Source organism: Erpetoichthys calabaricus, chromosome 8 (genome assembly GCF_900747795.2).
Source record: "Erpetoichthys calabaricus chromosome 8, fErpCal1.3, whole genome shotgun sequence".
In the NCBI taxonomy this organism is placed as follows: Eukaryota; Metazoa; Chordata; class Cladistia; order Polypteriformes; family Polypteridae; genus Erpetoichthys; species Erpetoichthys calabaricus.
Genome location: NC_041401.2, coordinates 145666416 through 145686637, shown reverse-complemented (window position 1 = coordinate 145686637; position 20222 = coordinate 145666416). Strand labels below are relative to the sequence as shown.

The 20222-nt window shown below is 37.9% G+C and overlaps 1 protein-coding gene across 2 annotated transcripts in view; it reads right to left on the bottom strand.

Moving 5' to 3' along the window:
• Positions 1-3250: 3250 nt before the first annotated feature.
• Positions 3251-20222, bottom strand: part of igfbp2a (insulin-like growth factor binding protein 2a) — a 107044-nt gene continuing 90072 nt past the window's right edge. For both annotated transcript variants that reach the window (XM_051931350.1, XM_028807572.2), the window contains exons 3-4: positions 11810-11950; positions 3251-4263 (exon numbers count right to left, since the gene is read on the bottom strand). In XM_051931350.1, coding sequence (XP_051787310.1) covers positions 4105-4263; positions 11810-11950 — 300 coding nt within the window. In that variant the 3' untranslated portion in view covers positions 3251-4104. The remainder of the gene's footprint in view (positions 4264-11809; positions 11951-20222) is intronic.

Genomic DNA, 20222 nt, shown 5'->3' with positions numbered 1-20222 from the left:
ATTATGGAAAAAAGAGACAAGCAAAGGTTGTCGACCATCCCTCTTCTGCTTCATGACAGTATCTGCACACGCACTACGCAGTTGTAAGCTGCTTTGTAAAACTGTGCACTTGAAGAAATGCCAACACCCACCCTGTTCTGCAGACATGTCATCAATGATGAAGACATCTACAGAAGAGTGATTGCACAAGGAAGCCATAACAAATTTGAATGTCATGGCAAAGCTTTGTGAATGTGATTTTGTTAATGTCTGTCATGTGTTTTAGTGTTCTTGGGATTAAATTGAAAAATAAAACTTGGTCAGTTTTACTTCTCATTCTCTTAAAAAGACCGACTCAAAAATGTTTTCATCATTCCTTATACATTATAGTTAAGGTTGGGCTGCTGCCCCTCATTCCTATTTTTACACCCTGAATGAGGAAAAAAAAGGTCATTACTTAAAGCCATTTTCAATTATGTGTTAAAATGAATTTTAAACTACCTACTACCTGGGTGGCACAATGGCGCAGTGAAAATCAGGGTTTGTGTCCCAGGTTCTCCCTGTGTCTGTGTGGGTTTCCTCTTGGTGCTTTAGTCTCTTCCCACAGTCCAAAGACACACAGGCTAGGTGAAATGGTGATGCTAAACTGGCACTAGTGTGTGTTTGTTGTGTGGGTGTGTGTGTGTCTGCCCTGCGATGGACTGTCACCCTGTCCAGGGCTTGTCCATGCCTTGTGCTCTAAGCTAGCTGAGATAGGCTCCAGACCTCCTACAGCCCTAAGCAGATTAGAAAATGAACTGACATAACTACCTACTACCTACTTGAGAAAACACAGGCGAGTGATATGCATGTGATATCTTCTTATGTCATCTATTGTACATGCAGCTATTTATAGGAAAAAAGAAAAACAATGGGTTAGCCGCCAGTCTGTTATTACTGCAGAGACCCAGAGAAAGAAGTAACTTTCATTATAATTCAGAAGACATCATCAGTGTGGTATTCAGATTTACAAAAGCTAATGCATACAGACAGACTTAAATGAATATACTCATTTCAAGCCTCTCTAGTGCTAATGTACATTGCAGTTTTAGAGTTGCAGGCAAATTAAGTGAGAATATAAGGCTCATGAAAGCTTGAGCTGAAATTAGACTTGCATCATAACTAGTAAAGAGTGAAACAGCAGAGTTTCAGAATATATAGTTTATACATACTGTATATTGTATACAATCGTGGGATATTGCCCTTAAAATGTGTTTTGCATGAGATTTTACAATTATAAAATGCAAAACTCATTTTAAAAAAAAAAAGTACATTTTTTTGTGGTGCACAAACAGTTTCCCAAGGGTTTTTTTTCTCTCACCCGAAACCACTTTCTCCTTCGTTGTCCCCTCCAACACCACCCCAGTTTTCCACGGCTCCCTGCATACTCATCTGCCTTGCGTACCTACCGTCTTCACATTTACATCCCAATCTGCTTTGTGCCACTCAGAGGTAACACCATCTCTGCTGAGCTGTGCTTATTCTTACAGTGTTTTATACTAATATTCGATTGGCTTAGTGCACATAGGAAAGGAGAATGACTTCTAACAGTTTGTGTAAATTCAACGCAAGTTACTGAAACAGAACATAATGCAAGTAAACAAATTTCACCTTAAACTTTGGGATAAGTGGAGTTGAATATGTTGGTGATGAGTAAAACGGCTGTCGTGAAATTGAATTTGCAGTGAAATTTAGATTTCTCTTTGCATAATATTGTACAAAACAAATATATGTACCTTTAACACTTAAAAATCCACATATAACAAATATTTCACCAGCAAACACTTCTGTGCTTCTCAGCTCCTAAAATGCATTGGCCTGGGTATGTGGTCATTGGGGCGTCCCCCAGAAGGATCCTGGTCTGGATTGTCTTATGGAGTTGGGGTTGGAGTGAGACCAGCTAGCTCTTCTCTGTTTTACTTTGCACCCGAACTACAGCACAACTCAGATTTACTGCCTGTGCTCAGTACACACACATCACTCTTTTATAAGTTGTGAAGAATTCTATGGGATCATAGCTAACAATTACTTTTGCATCACCTCAAGCAACAAGACTTGCCCTTCTCAAAGTAAAGGATAGTGAAATGAGTGAAGGAAATTTGAATATAGGCAGCAGGTAAACAATTCACCTCGAGGGTGTACGTGATCCTTCTGTTGCTTCTCATACCTGCTCTCTCTGTCTTCATACTCTTTCTGCACTTTCAGTTATATTCTGCTCTTCCTTTAGGGGCATCGCAAAGAAGGATTACATTTGATCACAGAGAAGTTAGGCAATAATTGACATGTTAGCAATCAACAGTATAGGTTTATAGGGTCACTATTGTCACGTGTAGAGTACAGTGAAATTCTTACTTGCATCTGCTTGTCAACGTGCTTGTTATAAAAAAACAAAAAGTATATATTTTACAGTTGAAGATTTGTAATCTCTCACCTTAAAGTTAGTCTTTATAAGTCCATATTTTTCTTTGTCTAGCTGGGGCTTTATGTCTTTTGATTTCTTGCTGAGAACGGTTGGAGTCTTCTTGCCTTCCTGATCATGACTTCTTTGAATTGTACTGAATGTGACTGTTCATGAACATTTGTTGGCTTTATGCCTTTCATTTGTTTTGGAAGCCCTGCAGAACAGTCTGAAATGATGCCTGATTTACAAAGAGTGTTTAAACACAAATACCCAAAATGCATCAGGGTATACAGAAACACATACATACAGGCACCCGTGTACACACCATCTGTCACAGTCCAGGACAATGACATGTCACTATACTTGTAATTTTTTTTAGTTCTAAATGACGCAAAAAATGAAAAGGCTAGAAATTAGTTAGTTTCAGAGATGGATCAGCGTTTTGACTATTTCTTTCCCTTTCCTGTTTTACAGGAGGTGGCAAACATTAATACTTTCTGAAAACTCAGTACAGCTTGAAAAATGTTTTAAAAGTTTAGTAATAAATAGGAAAATGTAATGAATCCGACCATAAAAATTTGCCCTTTCTCAGTTTAATTTATACCCAGTAGCATTTAATATAAGATATTGTTCATTTAAATCGATTAGTATTAGGATATGTATGCATTTTAGATTTTTCAAATAAAGGCTAGTTACCAGTGCATTACCAGTTTATAGAATACACAGTAATTAAATCAAAAACACTGCATACCTTCTGAGAACACCTTCAGTCCAGGCATACAATTTGATCAGGAATGCTTAGGCAGCACTAAATTGTAAAACTTCACAAAGTTACATTAATCAATCATCATTTATTTATGAAGATTTCTCAATGTCATCTGTTTGATTTTATATGTTATTATATCCAATTAGATTTTTACACCAAAATGGCTAATACACAGTGCATAAAAGTATTGTATATCAGCAAAAATATGCTTCACTGCAATTGAATATACTTATCAAATTAAAGTTTCTTTGTCTTGCTTTCTACTCACTTTACATACAATACTTCTGAATTACTTGTGTCGTGCAAAAATTAATTCCATCAAAAAAAAAAAAAAAAACGGTCATCTTCAGAAATCGCTCACTAACTTACACAGCACCAGGTAGACAACATGCAACAATAAGGTAACACGCCCGATTTAAAGTAGTTCTGAGGTGGAAAAATTAAGATGACAAAAACCTGATAATAATTCATAAATACATTTCAAAATGAAATTTAACAAACCTAATTACCTATGAAAATGACAAAATCCCCAAATATGAAATAAAATCTGATTTACATATTGAGTATGAAAAAGAGGTTACATTTGTCTAGATTTGCTTACACATTTACTTCTGATGAGTTCAGAATGCATAATGGAATCCTTCACAATCAAAAATACCCCTGTACACTGTTTTTTCAGATATTTTTTCTTAATGCACCAATAGGTCTCCTACTTATCAAGGCAGTGTTATAATACTTAAAAGTTTTGAGTACTCAAATGTGATATTATTGAGGTCTGCTTGCTAAAACCATATTTACATATTACATGAAATAAACAGGAATGAACAACATATTCAGTAGCTGAGCAGTTATGTGAACTGAATTCTTTCATCAGTTGAGCTTTACTTCTTTTGCTGAATCTTTCCTTCCAGTTGGAGGGCTATTTTTGAATGCCTAGAGAACCGTCAACTTCCAGCCCAGCCTGGTAGCGATGACATTCAGGGTCACCTCTTATGATAGGAGACCCGGGAATCTGCAGGCCAGTTTCTGGGTTTACACACCAGCATTCACCCCGCTGTCCATTGACTGACATCTTACACTGAAAAAAAGAATGCAAGTATAGATGAATGATCATTTTAAACACATATTTCACTCATCAGTCTCTTTTTCATACAAACAATATGTGCTCATCACGTGAGAAAGCACGGAAATTGTACCAGCAGTTCACTATAGGAAACAATGTAGTAACTTCCTATCACAATGTTCCTGAAACCTATAAAGAAAAGCCAGCACGAAACCCCACCAGAAGAAGACCTGTACAAAGATACGACTCCTACTGAAGTGACTGAAGAAGAGGCGTCATCCAAGCTTCATCATCATCAATATCAATCATCATTGGTGAGTACCCGTACATTTTACTGTATTTTAATTAAATGAAATTATTATGTATTTACTCTACTTATAACAAAGAAAACTACAGCGCATACAAAGAAAACGCGCTTGCATGAATTACAGTACGTATAGCGGTAACATCGGTATGTTACATTCTAGCACCGCGGGAGACATAACAGTACAGTACTGTACAGTATACAGGTTTACCTTTACATTCTCTTTTTAGGTAATGTATTAAGGTAATTTTTTAGGTAATGTATTAATGTATTAAGCTGAGTTTGCAATGAAATTAAAGTGCTTTGGGGGCATACTGTATTTAGGGTTGAAACTATAAAAATAGGCATTTAAAAGGCATTTTTTAACCACATCCAAAAGTCGCGGTTTTTCACAATTTGCGGGTGCTGTAGGAACGTAACCCCCTGCAAATTTTGGGGGTGTACTGTATATATTTTCAAATCAATATTTCTGAACACATATACAGAATGACCAAATTCTGTATTTATAAGCCAATCTTTCCTGAATGGCACCTCATACAGGTATTTATGTTGATAGTTAGATAGATAGATAGATAGATAGATAGATAGATAGATAGATAGATAGATAGATAGATAGATAGATAGATAGATAGATAGATAGATAGATAGATAGATAGATAGATAGATAGATAAGCACACGGTACATAAGAGCTATCTTTAATACTAAAGCACTTCCAGAGAATAATTTAACATGCATAAAATTTCTCAATTCAGTTTAAAATGTCCATCCATTTTTTTGTAAGCCCAGTCTTTCCCATACTAAGTGAAAGGGCATCAGGACTTATCCTGAAAGCATGGACACTTGGTAGGAATCAACCACAGACAGGTGATGGTTCATTGAAGGGCACACTCACACTCACTTACACCAGCTCAGTTCAGAGATGCCACCTTTTAGGAATTGGGAAAAAAAACCATATCCATTCAGATATGCCACAAACACGAACAGTCTACAAAGTGAGAAATCTAATCAGGAATCAATGCCCATATCCCTACAACCTTGAGGTAGCACTAACCACATAAAGAGTTATATATAGTAATAATCAGGGCTTTGATAAACAGAGAAGGTTGATTCTCTGGCCTGCTTATCCCATTTCAGTGTTGTGGGGGCCAAGAGCCTATTGTGGTAGCAACAGACAGAATACAGAGTACACACACACACACACTCACTCACTCACTCACTCACTCACTCACTCACTCACTCACTCACTCACTCACTCACTCACTCGCTCGCTCGCTCGCTCGCTCACTCGCTCGCTCGCTCGCTCGCTCACTCACAGAGCAAATTTGAAACTGCCACTCAACCTGATAATGTCATCTTTGTGGATGTGGGAGTAAAACTGGAGCTGCGTGAAAAAATGAAACCCACACAGACATGAGGAAAACATACAAAACACAGAATGAGCACCCTGGCTCTGTGTTGCAGCAGCACTAACCTCTGTAATTCTGTGTTTTCTAATATTTACTACTCTGCCTCCTTATAACATGTAAAAATACATGAATTTGTTGTTTTAAAGCAGTGCAGGGATTGATCTTTAGGCAATTTAGTTTACCACTGATGAACTAAATCTTCATAGGTACATCATCATGGTGTGATTTAATCAACCTATATGGATTTTTTTATAATGAATGAATGTGGGCTGGTGAAAAAACACATGGATGCACTAATGAATACAAAACTGAATTATGTTGACAATTTTACCAATCTATGGCTGTTGTGTGGAGGAAAAAGTTCTTTGGAAGTAAAAATTTGCTTTCTTGCAGGCAGATATCAGAAAGCTACGCTCTTAGTTGTGTCTCCACAGACAATTTGAAGACCGTTTCCAGTGATTTAGTAATGACTAGAAACACCAAGCATTATAGTGTTCTGACAAATATTATCGAAGGCTACTAATTTATAACAAGGGTAGATGAACAGAGCTCTGATTTATTTATATTATGTGTATAAAATTCACAACGATCCAGTGCTGCCAGCATAGACCCTGATACTTTGTGACACACTGTGTTGGAGAAGAAAGCAGAACCTTTCTGGAAAGAACTTTTCTTATAATATTTAAAAAACAGACCTGAATGTTAAAAACATCTTGACATATTACTTGGCCATTGAAAATGTACTTTTTCCACTAATGCTTTGGTGTTTGCTTAAGAATGACCTTATAATTAATTTACGTTGTGGCATGCGGCTGGGGGTGGTACCCAGCCGGGACGCCCAGAAGGACAGGAGGAAGGCTCATGCCTCCTCCGGACCGCCAGGGGGCGTCCCCATGCCTGGAGGACTTGGGACCTCAGCACTTCCGCCACACCAGGAAGTGCTGGGGAGAAGAAGGAAAAAGAGACACCCGGAGTGCTTCCGGAAAGACAGCCGGCACTTCCGCCACACAGGGGTGTGTCAGGGGAAGATTGCCAGGAACCACCTGGAGCACATCTGGGTGACTATAAATGGGGCCGCCTCCCTCCTATCAATGAGCTGGAGTCGGGAGCAGGAGCAGGACGAAGCTCCTGGAGAGACAGTAGAGGTGGCCCAGGGACAAGGCGAAAGAAGGCCCAGGAGAAGGGAGACTGGGGCTAAAGCGTTGTGAGTTGTGCAGGACTGTGATTAGACTTGTGTTGTGTGGACGACAATAAAAAGGTTTTTTGATAAAGATGCAGTGTCGGTCTGATGGTGTCCGGGCAAATCTCACAACGTAAGTAGAAAGTGTAATTAGCTCTGCTACATTGTGAGTCTAAGTGCAAAAGCTGCTTCTAAAGTTATACAAACATGCTGTGTTGTTGCCTCCCATTTATAATGCATAATTTATAATAATATAAAGCAATTTTTTTTAGAAACATGATTTTAATTTTATGAACTTTGTATGGTGGCATGAGGGCATCTCTTACAGCCCCTGTGTCTGGTTACACAAATAAACATCACTATAACATCCTGACTCTAATGGCAGAAGCACATGAGCTCTGAAAACACTTTTTGGAGACATGAAATTTAATTGTAAAAAAGGCAAAACTGTCTTTGAGACAGGATGTCTATATTTTACCCATACTAGCTTTAAAAAAAATCATTAAAAAGATGATCACAGAGGAGAAAGGAGAAGGAAAAGTCATGCCAAGAATGTTCTGACTTACTGCTGACACTGAACATTTAGCAGTACCAGGCTGTATGGTGTTCTCACATTTTACTTTTGGTTTATGGTACTATCTGTCTGAGTAATTCTTAATGAAACTGTGTTTTTTATGGCCTGTTCTGATACTATATCTAAAAGAAAGGGGAAATACTGAACTACAACAGCAGTTAATCATGACTGTATGATTTGGGGCATTCTTTTAACACTAGAATTACCAGAGCTTACGAAAAAACTCGTATATCCGGCCCACCTTAAATCGCTTCTTAAATCCGTTCACACCTCTCCGCCAGCATCCTTTGTCCTCTAAATGTGCTGATAAAAGACAAGCTGCCAGCAGCCGGCTATTCCATCCCCCCACCGACTTAGAACGTGAGCGAACTTTTCCCAGCTCATGCCTTGATTGTTTACCTGGGAGTGAAGTGGAGTTTTACAGTGGAAATGATAGATCGTTATTTGGAAGACACGCATGAAATGCGTGTTCCGTTTCTAAAGTAATCTGTGTAAACACATTGTTAAAACAGAAACTTTTTCATATTTTAGTAATAAATGTTACAAAATGTAGTAGGCATAAACTATAGAATATGTAAAGCCCGAGTTCCAAAGATCAAATAAACACTTTCACAAAAGCTTCAAGAATGATTCAACAGCTTCTGTGGCGTAGTGCGCTAAGATTTGCCTCTTAGCGCAGAGCAGCTTTTCCTTGCCTCACAGACCTGAGTTCGATTCCCCGCTGGGGATGAAGTGTTGCTTTTTTTTACTTTTCTTTTAAACCTCAAACGGACATAAAATTTATACATTGGTATGCACTGTCAGTTACTGAGATCGTTATATTTTCATGTGGGATGCTCCTTTTAAAATATTTTTTTAACAATTGAGACTGCAATTAACAGGAACAACTGTCCTTATAACTTATTTTTAAGATCCATAACACACAGACAGACAGAGCACTGCGTAATAGAGAGACAGACAGGCAGAGAAGTCACTAGATATAGAAATAAACAGGGAAGCCATGTGTACTGAAAGAAAAAAAGATCAACATGTGCGTTGTCCCTGCTGCACTGAATAAGCTCAGGCGCTCTAACATCACCCCTCCCCCGATCTTACTTAGAGCGATTTAAGGTGGGCCGGATATACGAGTTTTTTCGTAGGCTTTGGTAATTCTAGTGTTAAGGTCTACATAATAAAGAATACAAAGTGGAATAGGGCCATCCTAGCACCCTCCAGCTGCGAAACACACGGCTAGACTATATAAGCTTGAAAAATGAATGAATTAGTTTGTTTTTCTGATGGTTGTTGGGTGGGCTTAGAACCGTACAGCATCACTGTTCAAAGAAATGGTTTTATCACAAAGTGCATACCAATCTGACTGAAGCCTTAAGGCAATCACTTATTTACAGTCAGCTTATTTATAATAGTGTCTGGAAGCAAAGTAAATGATTTCAAAGTCACATTATAAAATGTTTTGATAGTGTATATATTTAATAACAATAACAACGATTGATACTGCCCACCAGGTTTAAAGGATAGGTTTTGTACTTTTATGTCAGTTATTTCTTCATAATCATGGTATTTATTCATTTGCCACATGAAATTCCATTGTAAAGTGAAGCATTTTTTATCAATTTTAAAAAATACCTAGCCTGCACTAGAGGGGAACCCAATGTGAAAATAAAAACCTTAAAACTTACCAAATATCTCCACTTTGATGGAGCAAAGTTTTCTATTTTAAGAAAATGCACCTTCCATGCTTCTGAAGCTTGCTTGCTAATACATTTCATCACAGATTTTTGGTACTATTTGTGGTAAAACACATTTAAAGTCTGTGGCAATGTAGGAGGTTTTATTAATACAGCGTGCTCAGGCTCTGGATACGAGTAAGTGCATGTGGCAGCGTAGATGAGTGGCGCCAGAGTGATGAGGGGGGAATTATCAGAGCTCGCATTCACGTGCACACGTGCACTTTTCAGCCGATTTCCTCATTAGCACTCTGGGGTGCATAATTAGACGCTTGCGCCAACTAAAGCATAAAAGAAGCTTGAGTAGGACAGAGAGGGGAGAGATCCAGGGAGAAAGAAATGAAAAACACAGAGACTGAAGTTAAATGACAGGATAGGAAAAATAAAAGAAGCAAACAGACAGGATCGCAGCTGAGCTGGTGTTATTACAGAGAGGAGGTAGGCAGATGGGAATGTGGCCCCAGTGAGGAGTGAGCCAGTGCCTCCTGACATTGTTGCTACTGCTGAGCACTTAAAGAGCAGAAAAGACCAACCGCTCTTAGTGAAGGCCAAGAAATGGCAGAGAGAGAAAGGGGCAGGACATGCGGGGTTCCCACTGAGCACCAGGGAACATGAGCTGGGTTTAAAGGGTTGACTGCACCAGTCTGAGAACATCTCCTTGTGCTGAAGAGACCATAATTGGTAAGCTCAGGAGACGTTGGATTTAAAAAGAAGAACAGAAGCTTGGGAATGATTTTAGACAGATCCTGTGTTTTTAACCAAAGATTTTAACCTGTTCTTGGATTTATTTATTGTGACTTTTAACACCGACAAGAGCACTGATTTTATTATATGATTTATCGATATATTTATTTAAAGGAGAAGCACTTTGTTTATTGTTTGAACCCTGTTTTAATATAAACACTGACATGTTTGAACCGACTCTTGTTGTTGTGTGTCCTAATTCTCCCTAGTCCATCGTGGATTATGGCTATAGACGTCCCAGGTTGAAAGAAGTATGCCAGGTCCAGGTAACCTGGGCATCACACTACTCTCTTGAGGTAAGGATGTGTTTGTTGCATGCAGTGGGTGAAATTTCGACACAGGCACAACAACCCAAATGCAAATGTCAAAAGCTACAGACTGCATAATATCTTACTTTTGTCTCTGCAATTACATTTCTTTAGTGGTTATGTTGTACCATAAACAGATTGACAGTTCACAGGACCAATCAACATTCAGCATTACTCACCTTCCATGACATGTTGTGTGAATAATAAATACTGAAAAAATTAAAACAACAGACAACAGAGTGTGCAATAGAGCCAAGCCAGCATAAAACAGGCTGAAGCGCCAAAAATCAATTATCGATTTTTATAGTGCATGTGTATGCTGAGTCACTTTTGCTGAGGATACAGTAAAAAAAGAACAATGACAATGTATTTGAACAAGTAAACCCTCCGACACTCACTGATACCAATCAATCCATAAATACACAGGGAAAATGTGCAGACTCCATGCTGACTTGAGCGTTGTGAAGAGGAAATGACAGCTCTGTACTACCACTTTGCCTATGCTAAAATATTTTGTACTAAACATGCTAAATCTTAACCTGATTAAACCTACATGTACCTGTATTCCTATAACATCTGCTCATTTCTTGTCACTTGTTTGAATACTACATGTGTTTTCAACCTTTCTCTGTACTAGACCATTGGAGCATGATGATAATAGCAGCAGTTGGCAATATTTTAATTTTTTTTTTTAAATGGGGGCAACAACATTCCGTATAGTAAAAAGACTGTGAGTGATTGTGTGACTTTTTTCAGTGTGATTACTGTCTGGTTAACTACACACCAATTCACATCTGGACATCAACATCCAATGTCAATAACAACTCCTCGGGAAACTCTTCATTTAAAGAGCATGGCTGGTCTCCTTTTAAAATGACTGAATCTCACGAAAATGTTTTGCTTGTTTTCCTTCTTAAAATGACATGTATATGCTGTTTTGCGATATATGCGCATTCCCAAGATGCAGATCAATCCTCAGTGACACTTCTGGCGTGAAAAATGGACTTATTTGATAAGTTTAAGGCTTTTTTTCACATTGGGACCTTGGTGCCCTTTACCTCCATTATAAAGTACAGGAGCAGGCTATATATTTTTTTAAATTAATAAAAAATGCTTTAATTTAAAGCACAATTTAATGTGGCAAATTAATACATTGTATACCATGATTGTGAAGAAATAACATTGGCTTAAAAATACCAAACTTATGCTTTAATATGAAAATGGTTCAATAGCTAATGCTAAAATAGGATTTTAAGCAGTGGGACATAATATTAATAGTTTGCCCTCTTAGGTCATCCTTTTGTTTATAAATCTCACCTGTTTCATGTTATAAAGACCCCTTCTGTCACAGTTTGGGATATTTAGTGTGTACAGGTGTTCCAGGGGACCTTTGTCATCATGAAGGTGCATCATGGAAATTTTCTCTAGGACCTGGTCCAGTTCCTGCTGGCATAAGCTCTGTGGAATGATACAAAACATATATTTATACAACTCATAAAAATATATTAGTTTAGTATTGTGCAAAAGCCTTATAACCACCTAGAAAATGAACACAGAAGGTAATAATATATTTTAAGGAAATACAAGAAATTCTTCCACTTTACTTTATCAATATATATATTTATTTTAATGTTTTATAGTGTTTCTACAAGAAAATAAACACTGCCCACAGACTTCCTCCTAGTGCCATACATTTTATATATATATATATACTGTATATATATATATATATATATATATATATATATACTGTATATATATATATATATATATATATATATATATATATATATATATATATATATATATACATATATACATATATATATATATATATATATATACATATATACATATACATTCACACATAGACACTTATGGGACACTTTCATGGCTCTTGCCGCTACTGCTAACTGCCTCTCCCTTTTCATCCACAGTTCTGAGGGGCAACTCCAAATGAGATGTCTGACCACACTTCCCCTCTAGACCCAGAAGTTCCATCGAGTAGAGGCTATTCATTCTGGGATCAGCACTCGAGAGAGGTGGAGATTCAACTCATTAGCTACCTTATAATATGTCAGAACCATAGCAGAGACCGTGATTTTTTTTCTACTTCTATTTTGAGTTTTACAATTGGGCTACCTCAATACTTCACGTGGCCACTGTCTGTCTTAAAAAAAAAACCCAAAAAAACACATTTATATTATATATATATGTATATGTGTGTGTGTGTGTGTGTGTGTGTGTATGTGTGTAGTGTTACCTGAAGTTAATTCTTGTGTGCCAGCAACAAAAGCAATGATATTATGTACATCTGTACCAATAAACAAGTCTGTGCATTTCTTTCACTATATGTATCCAAAGTATAGCCAATATCTAACAAATCTTCAGATTTACTTTTTTATAAGAATTATGTACATAAGTTGATCAGGGTTTTATAGTCTTGACTGCTAAAATGGAAAACATATTAAAACTAGGATTAGAAAAGAAATCTGTTACATATGGCGTACTAGATTTTCTTTGTGTGGATATTTTCTTTTATTGTGAAGAAGCATTTTACCTTTATGTAGTGTAATAAAATATTGCCAATTAGTCCCTTATGTTGTAGCCTTTAACATTTCTTGAAATGAAATATGTACATTTAGTGTTAAAATATGGAATCATTACTGATTATGGGTCGCAAAGTTGCACATGTAGCACTACCACATTGGTGCCCTCTTTGGAGTTAGTTCCTACCTATCACACACTGCTTCCAAGTTGGGCTCCAGTTCCCCAAAACCCTAAACACTATTCTACAGGTTCAGGAAACTGATGAATGGTTTAATTGACAGGAACTTAAAACGAGGTAATATCTTTCAAATTAGTATTTTTATAAAGTATGTTGGTAAGTGAAGAAAGCTACTATAAATCAATATTGGAAAGCCAATTTATTATAAATCCTTTTTAATAAAAAGCAAAGAGTCCTTGTTCATATTTATGAACATCATACCACTTCAAAGTAAAAAAGAGAAATTTACTTTTGAAAAATACACTGACGCAGTGGTCTGGCAAGCAAAGTTGTCCACTGGAAATAGCCACTGGACTCTAGGCTCTAAGTTTACCAGCTCAGTCCTTGGCTTCTTGTGGTCCAATTGTAAAAAAACAAATGTATAAAATTGTACTATAATTCTGTACTTGTAAGATTCCTTGTGGTGTTTTTCCTTTAACACTAGAATTACCAGAGCCTATGAAAAAACTCGTAGATCCATCCCACCTTAAATCGCTTCGCACTTCTCTGTCAGCGTCTTTTGTCCTGTAAATGTGTAGATAAGCAGCAAACAGCAAGCAGCCTGCTATCACATCCCCCAGCCCGCACAGTTTTCTCAGCTCAAGTCTGTTTACCTGCGTGTCAGTTGCTTAGAGTTGTACAGAGTGAGAAGTCAAGCAAAATAACACCTTTTATAAATACCATATCGTTATTTGTAACACTTGCATTTCATGTGTGTTCCGTGTCTACAACGATCTATGTAAACACATCGCTAAAACAGAAATGTTTTCCATGTTTTAGTAATAATTGACAAAATGTAGACATGAAGTGTATAATGTGTGAAACCTGAATTCCAAATATCAAAGAAACACTTTCACAAAAGGTACAAATATAACAGAAAAAGTGCGTTTTTATTCAAAAATATAACTGCATAAAAAGAACCTGCATTAGGGTGCGACATTGACACACATTTGCTACAACTGCTTTGGTGGCGCAACGGTATCAACTGTTGACTGGTAATCAAAACTTCACGGGTTCGATCCCGGATGAGTCCGTTTTGAGAAGTGAGCTGCTCGTATTCTTACTATTTTAGAATAAAAACATACATTTGATTCCAGTCTGTAACAGCCGGTGTAATTTATGATACTTGTAAAGGTTAGCTTTGTTTTTTTTTTTTTATTCAGTTTTATTCTCTCAGCCGCATTCACGATCCCAACCAAACCCCGCATACACTGCTGTTTTCACATAGACGCGCTATAACAGAGGTCAACTCAGATCATGATGACGGTTCTACATTGGAGTAAGAATGCACTTTTGCCATCACTGTACTTTGTATATGTACATGGGAAGCTATACTTTATGCTGTAGGAAGTAAGTAAATAAATAAAGGTAAAAAGGTAAATAACATTCAATCTGGCTCTTACATACAAAGTACAGCAACGGCAGCTTCCACCTGAGCATAACCTCCATGGACTTGTATTCCACAAATTGTGCTATATCACCTAACATTCTATTTGCCTTCTTAATAGCTTCTGAACACTGTCTGGGAGTTGATAGCGTAGATTCCACTACGACTCCTAAATCCTTCTCTTAAGGTGTACTCTCAAATTTCAGACCTCCCATTGTGTATTCAAACCTAACATTTTTACGTCCTATGTGTAATACTTTACACTTACTGACAAGTCCCTCTGTAATGATTTAACAGATTCCAGATTATCTGCCAATCCACCTATCTTGGTATCATCTTCAAACTTAACCAGCATATTACTTATAGTCCTATCTAAATCATTTATATATATTAAAAATAGCAGCAGCCCTAACACTGTCCCCTGTGGAACACCATTCTTAACATCAGCCAGTTCTGACGGGGCTCCTCACACCATCACCCTCTGTTTCCTGTGTCTGAGCCAGTTCTGCACCCATCTACAAACATCACCCTGAACTCCCACTTCTTTTAGTTTGAAAGAAAGAACTTGTAAGAATGTAATGTTACTGTTGTGATATTTAGTTGAGATTACCTTCACTATCTACAAAGTTGAAATTTCTTCCATTCAACAAGATGAACACACTCAAGACAAACCAAGTGTCATGAATTAACATCAGCTGAGTGTCCCAACATGTCTCTGCCTTAGTATATATAAAACACAATGATGGAGTCAAAACATCTCTTTCTTACATAAGCCTCCTTGCTATTTTTCTTGCAAGTAGTCCAAACGTGCAAACCATACCCCTCAACAGTATTTTTCCAACGATAATGAAGTAGACAATCACCCTATTCGATCATTGACCCTTACTGTTGTACACTTCATTTCTGAGATCACATCAGTGCATGCCCTTCCATATTTGGCTACGTTATACTCTAGCTGGTGTGACAAAGGCGCTATATAGCGCCTGACCCGGCACAGACTACACAGAGGCATGCGCAAAAACACAACACAGACTTTATTTTCTTCAGCTGGAGAGCACGTCTTCCCCGTGAACCCCCCAGCCACAACACACTCCCAAAAGCACTTATTTTTACCAACACAACTCTCCACCTTGGCACCACCACTCCTCCCAGGCAACCTCGTCCTCTTCCTCCCGATTCTGGCCACTGAGTGGTGGATGCTGGCCCTTTTTATAGCCCACCCGGAAGTGCTCCAGGCGCTTGAGCACCTGTTGCTAATTGTACTTCCGGGCGGGGCTGCAGAGGTGGCCAGGTTGGCTCCGGGATCCATGCAGCACCCCCTGGCGGCCACCCAAGATCCCCACAGGGTGGTGGAGAACTCCATCTCCCATGAAACCCTGCGGGAAACTGAAGCACCATCATCAACCAGGGAGGCTGCCACCAAGCATCCCGGGGGAGGTACTGAGGAGCCCATGGCTGCTCCCCCGGAACATAAGTAGAAGGGGCGTCCCGGCTGGGCATGGGACCTGGACTCCCGCCACACTGGACAATCAAAAGGCACTACAGCATCTGATTCTCAAAAGGAAAGTCTTCACAAGTGATTGCTCATCTCAGTCAACCACTGTCAGACTTATAAAAGGCAAAGCTCTCCTTGATCATTCAATCAAACCACATTCATCCATAGAAGATCACAGCCCAGTGCAACAAGAGTGTGCTGAACTTCTTGCACATTTTCTCTAAAGAACAGATATCAAAATAAATAACAAAAAAGAATAAACAAACAACAAATAAATGACACACAAGACAGCAGTAATCTTTAGTAATCTGCTATCTTAATACACAACTGTGGAAAAAGAAGTCTGTAGTCTACTTAAATTTAAGTGAAGACATCAGTAAAACTATTGAATTATTAATCAAAGATCTATTTAGGCAACAGCCTAATCAAAATCATATAGTAAGTAGGAAAATGTTATGGTGCATGGAAACAGTAAAAAATATTAATAGTACATAGTTCAAACAAAAATAGTTCACTAATTAAGCCATATAATGCACTCAGGAAGATTAGTGAAAAAATGTTGTATGCTTATTTAGGTTTTCAATTTGGGCCCTAGTGTTTAATATTACTTTCATTATCAACAGAGGGCACTGTAGCATTGCTAAAACATGGATTGTCCTTACTGTGATTCCATTTAGAGACCTTAACACTCTGTAGGGTTTATATGCTGTTAAGTGCTTCTCTGTATCAAAATTATCAAACCTATAAAGGTTATATGTTAATTAAAAGCTGAAAACACATTACATTATACATAACATATTAAAATATAATTTATAAGGTATGTATAATATATACAATTTATGAAACTTATAAGGCAATTACTACATTTCAATATTTACCCTAATGTAAAATGTATTACAATATAGGCCATACATGTATACACACATACACACAGGCACACAACACCAGTCTGGTTCCTATGTCTCTGTCATTCCATACAGATGGTAAAGACATGCAGGTTTGGTGGTTTGGCGATTCTAAATTGGCCCTAGTGTGTGCTTGATGTGTGTGTGTGTGTGTCCTGCAGTGGGTTGGCATCCTGCCCGGGATTGGTTCCTGCCTTGTGCCCTGTGTTGGCTGGGATTGGCTCCAGCAGACACCCGTGACCCTGCATTTGGATTCAGCGGGTTGGAAAATGGATGGATGGATGGATGGATGGTGTATCACAAACATTAACACTGCTTTTACAAATCCCATATCAATTGGCATATGACAGAGAGACATGGTACACTGCAAATATTAACGCTGAGCTGTACATTGATTACTTACTTTGTATATTGTGATGCGCGAGTTGCTGTCTTTCCACTATGAAATATTAAAAGTTAAAATAACAGAATACAATAACACAGTCCGTCTTGAGAGGCGCTGTTATTTCTGTAAGATTATAAATAACAATGCTAGTAATCCCAGAGTCTTATTCTCGACGATTGATCGTCTGTTAAACCCAGGTAACTCAAAGGAATGCCTCCTAAGTACTTCCAGTAAAATCTGTGAGGCTATTGCTGTATTTTTCAATCAAAAAATTAATGATATTAGAAATAACATAGTATATCTCCCCAACACTAAGGATCCTCCTAAACCCCAGCATTCCGTTATAAACAAATTAAACTCTTTCACTAGGATAGATTTACCTGATTTACATAAAATAATTTCTCAACTGAAACCCTCCACCTGTGTCCTTGACCCAATACCAACAAATTTTTTCAAAGAAGTATCGGGCGTGCTAATTGATAATGTTCTTGACATAGTAAATTCGTCATTAGATACAGGGGTCTTCCCAGACTGTCTTAAGACTGCTGTAGTTAAACCCCTACTTAAGAAAAATAATCTTAAGAAAAATTTTAGACCCATCTCTAATCTGCCTTTCTTAAGTAAAATTCTGGAGAAGGCAGTCATTATGCAGTTAAATGAGCACCTCAATAAACATGCTATTCTTGATAAATTTCAGTCAAGTTTTAGAACAAATCACAGCACAGAAACTGCACTCGTTAAAGTAGTAAATGATTTGCGGGTAAATGCAGACAGAGGCCATTTATCTGTTCTCATCCTCTTAGATCTGAGTGCCACATTTGACACCATTGATCATAATATTCTTAGAAATCGCCTTAGTCAAAGGATGGGCCTCTCTGGCAGTGTCTTAAATTGGTTTGAATCCTACCTGGCAGGGAGAAAATTCTTTGTTAGTTGTGGTAATTACAACTCAAAGACACATGATATCCTATATGGTGTTCCACAAGGCTCTATCCTGGGTCCGCTGCTCTTCTCAATCTACATGCTTCCGTTAGGTCAGATTATCTCATGGCACAACGTGAGCTACCACAGCTATGCTGATGACACACAGCTGTATTTATCAATAGCACCTGATGACCCTGATTCTCTTGATTCACTAACACAATGTCTAACTTGTATCTCAGAATGGATGAATAGTATCTTTCTCAAGTTAAATAAAGAGAAAACTGAAATCTTAGTGATTGGCAATAATGGATACAATGACGCTATTAGAAATAAACTGGATACATTAGGATTAAAAGTCAAGACGGAGGTAAAAAGCTTAGGGGTAACTGTTGACTGTAATCTAAATTTAAATCGCATATTAATCAGATCACTAGGACAGCATTTTTTCACTTAAGAAACATAGCAAAAGTTAGACCTCTTATATCATTGAAAGATGCTGAGAAATTAGTTCACGCGTTTGTTTTCAGTCGACTAGATTGCTGTAACGCACTCCTCTCAGGACTACCCAAAAAAGACATAAATCGTTTGCAACTAGTGCAGAATGCAGCTGCTAGAATCCTAACCAGGAAAAGAAAATCCGAGCACATTTCTCCAGTTTTGATGTCACTACACTGGTTACCTGTGTCATTCAGGATTGACCTTAAAATTCTGCTTATGGTTTATAAAGCCTTAAATAATCTCGCTCCATCTTATATATCGGAATGTCTGACACCTTATATTCCAAATCGTAACCTCAGATTCTCAAATGAGTGTCTCCTTAGAATTCCAAGAGCAAAACTTAAAAGAAGTGGTGAGGCGGCCTTCAGTTGTTATGCACCTAAAATCTGGAATAGCCTGCCAATAGGAATTCGCCAGGCTAATACAGTGGAGCACTTTAAAAAACTGCTGAAAACACATTATTTTAACATGGCCTTCTCATAACTTCACTGTAATTTAAATCCTGATACTCTGTATATCCAATTCATTACAATAACTATTCATGGTGGCTCTAAAATCTGTACTAACCCCTACTCTCTCTTCTGTTTCCTTTTCCGGTGTCCTTTTGGTGGTGGCGCACCACCACCTACTCAAAGCACCATGATGTTCCAACAATGATGGATGGATTAAAAGCCAGAAGTCTGTATGACCATCAGCATCAAGTGACTCCGTGAGAACCCTAACTACAAAGAGGACTATTTCATTTATGTTAGGTAGAATGCCCAGAGGGGACTGGGCGGTCTCGTGGCCTGGAACCCCTGCAGATTTTATTTTTTTCTCCAGCCGTCTGGAGTTTTTTTTTTTTTTTTTCTGTCCACCCTGGCCATCAGACCTTACTCCTTTTCTATGTTAACTAATGTTGTCTTATTTTAATTTCTTATTTTGTCTTTTATTTTTCTTTTCTTCATTATGTAAAGCACTTTGAGCTACTTTTTGTATGAAAATGTGCTATATAAATAAATGTTGTTGTTGTTGTCTTGCACCCCAAAAATTAGGCTGAGTCAGAGTACTTTAGCAAAACCAGTTTTATTCAACTTGAAACAGGAACAGCACAGTTATTTATTGCAGCGGGATCTATCCTGTACACAAACAGCAAAAAGGCATAGTCGCGGCCAGGTCAGTGGCTATGTTATACTGTTCCCTGAATTTATAATGTTCCTTGCATCACCCAATGGCGACAAGTGCTTATAGTGCGACCGCGATTGGCTCGTATTTGTCCTGTTGGAGGGGTCCCAAAAGAGACATATACAGTATATATAAAATGACCAAAATATCTGGTCATATCTGGTGGACAGAAGTTTGTAAATGGATGACATATTTGAAACAGACA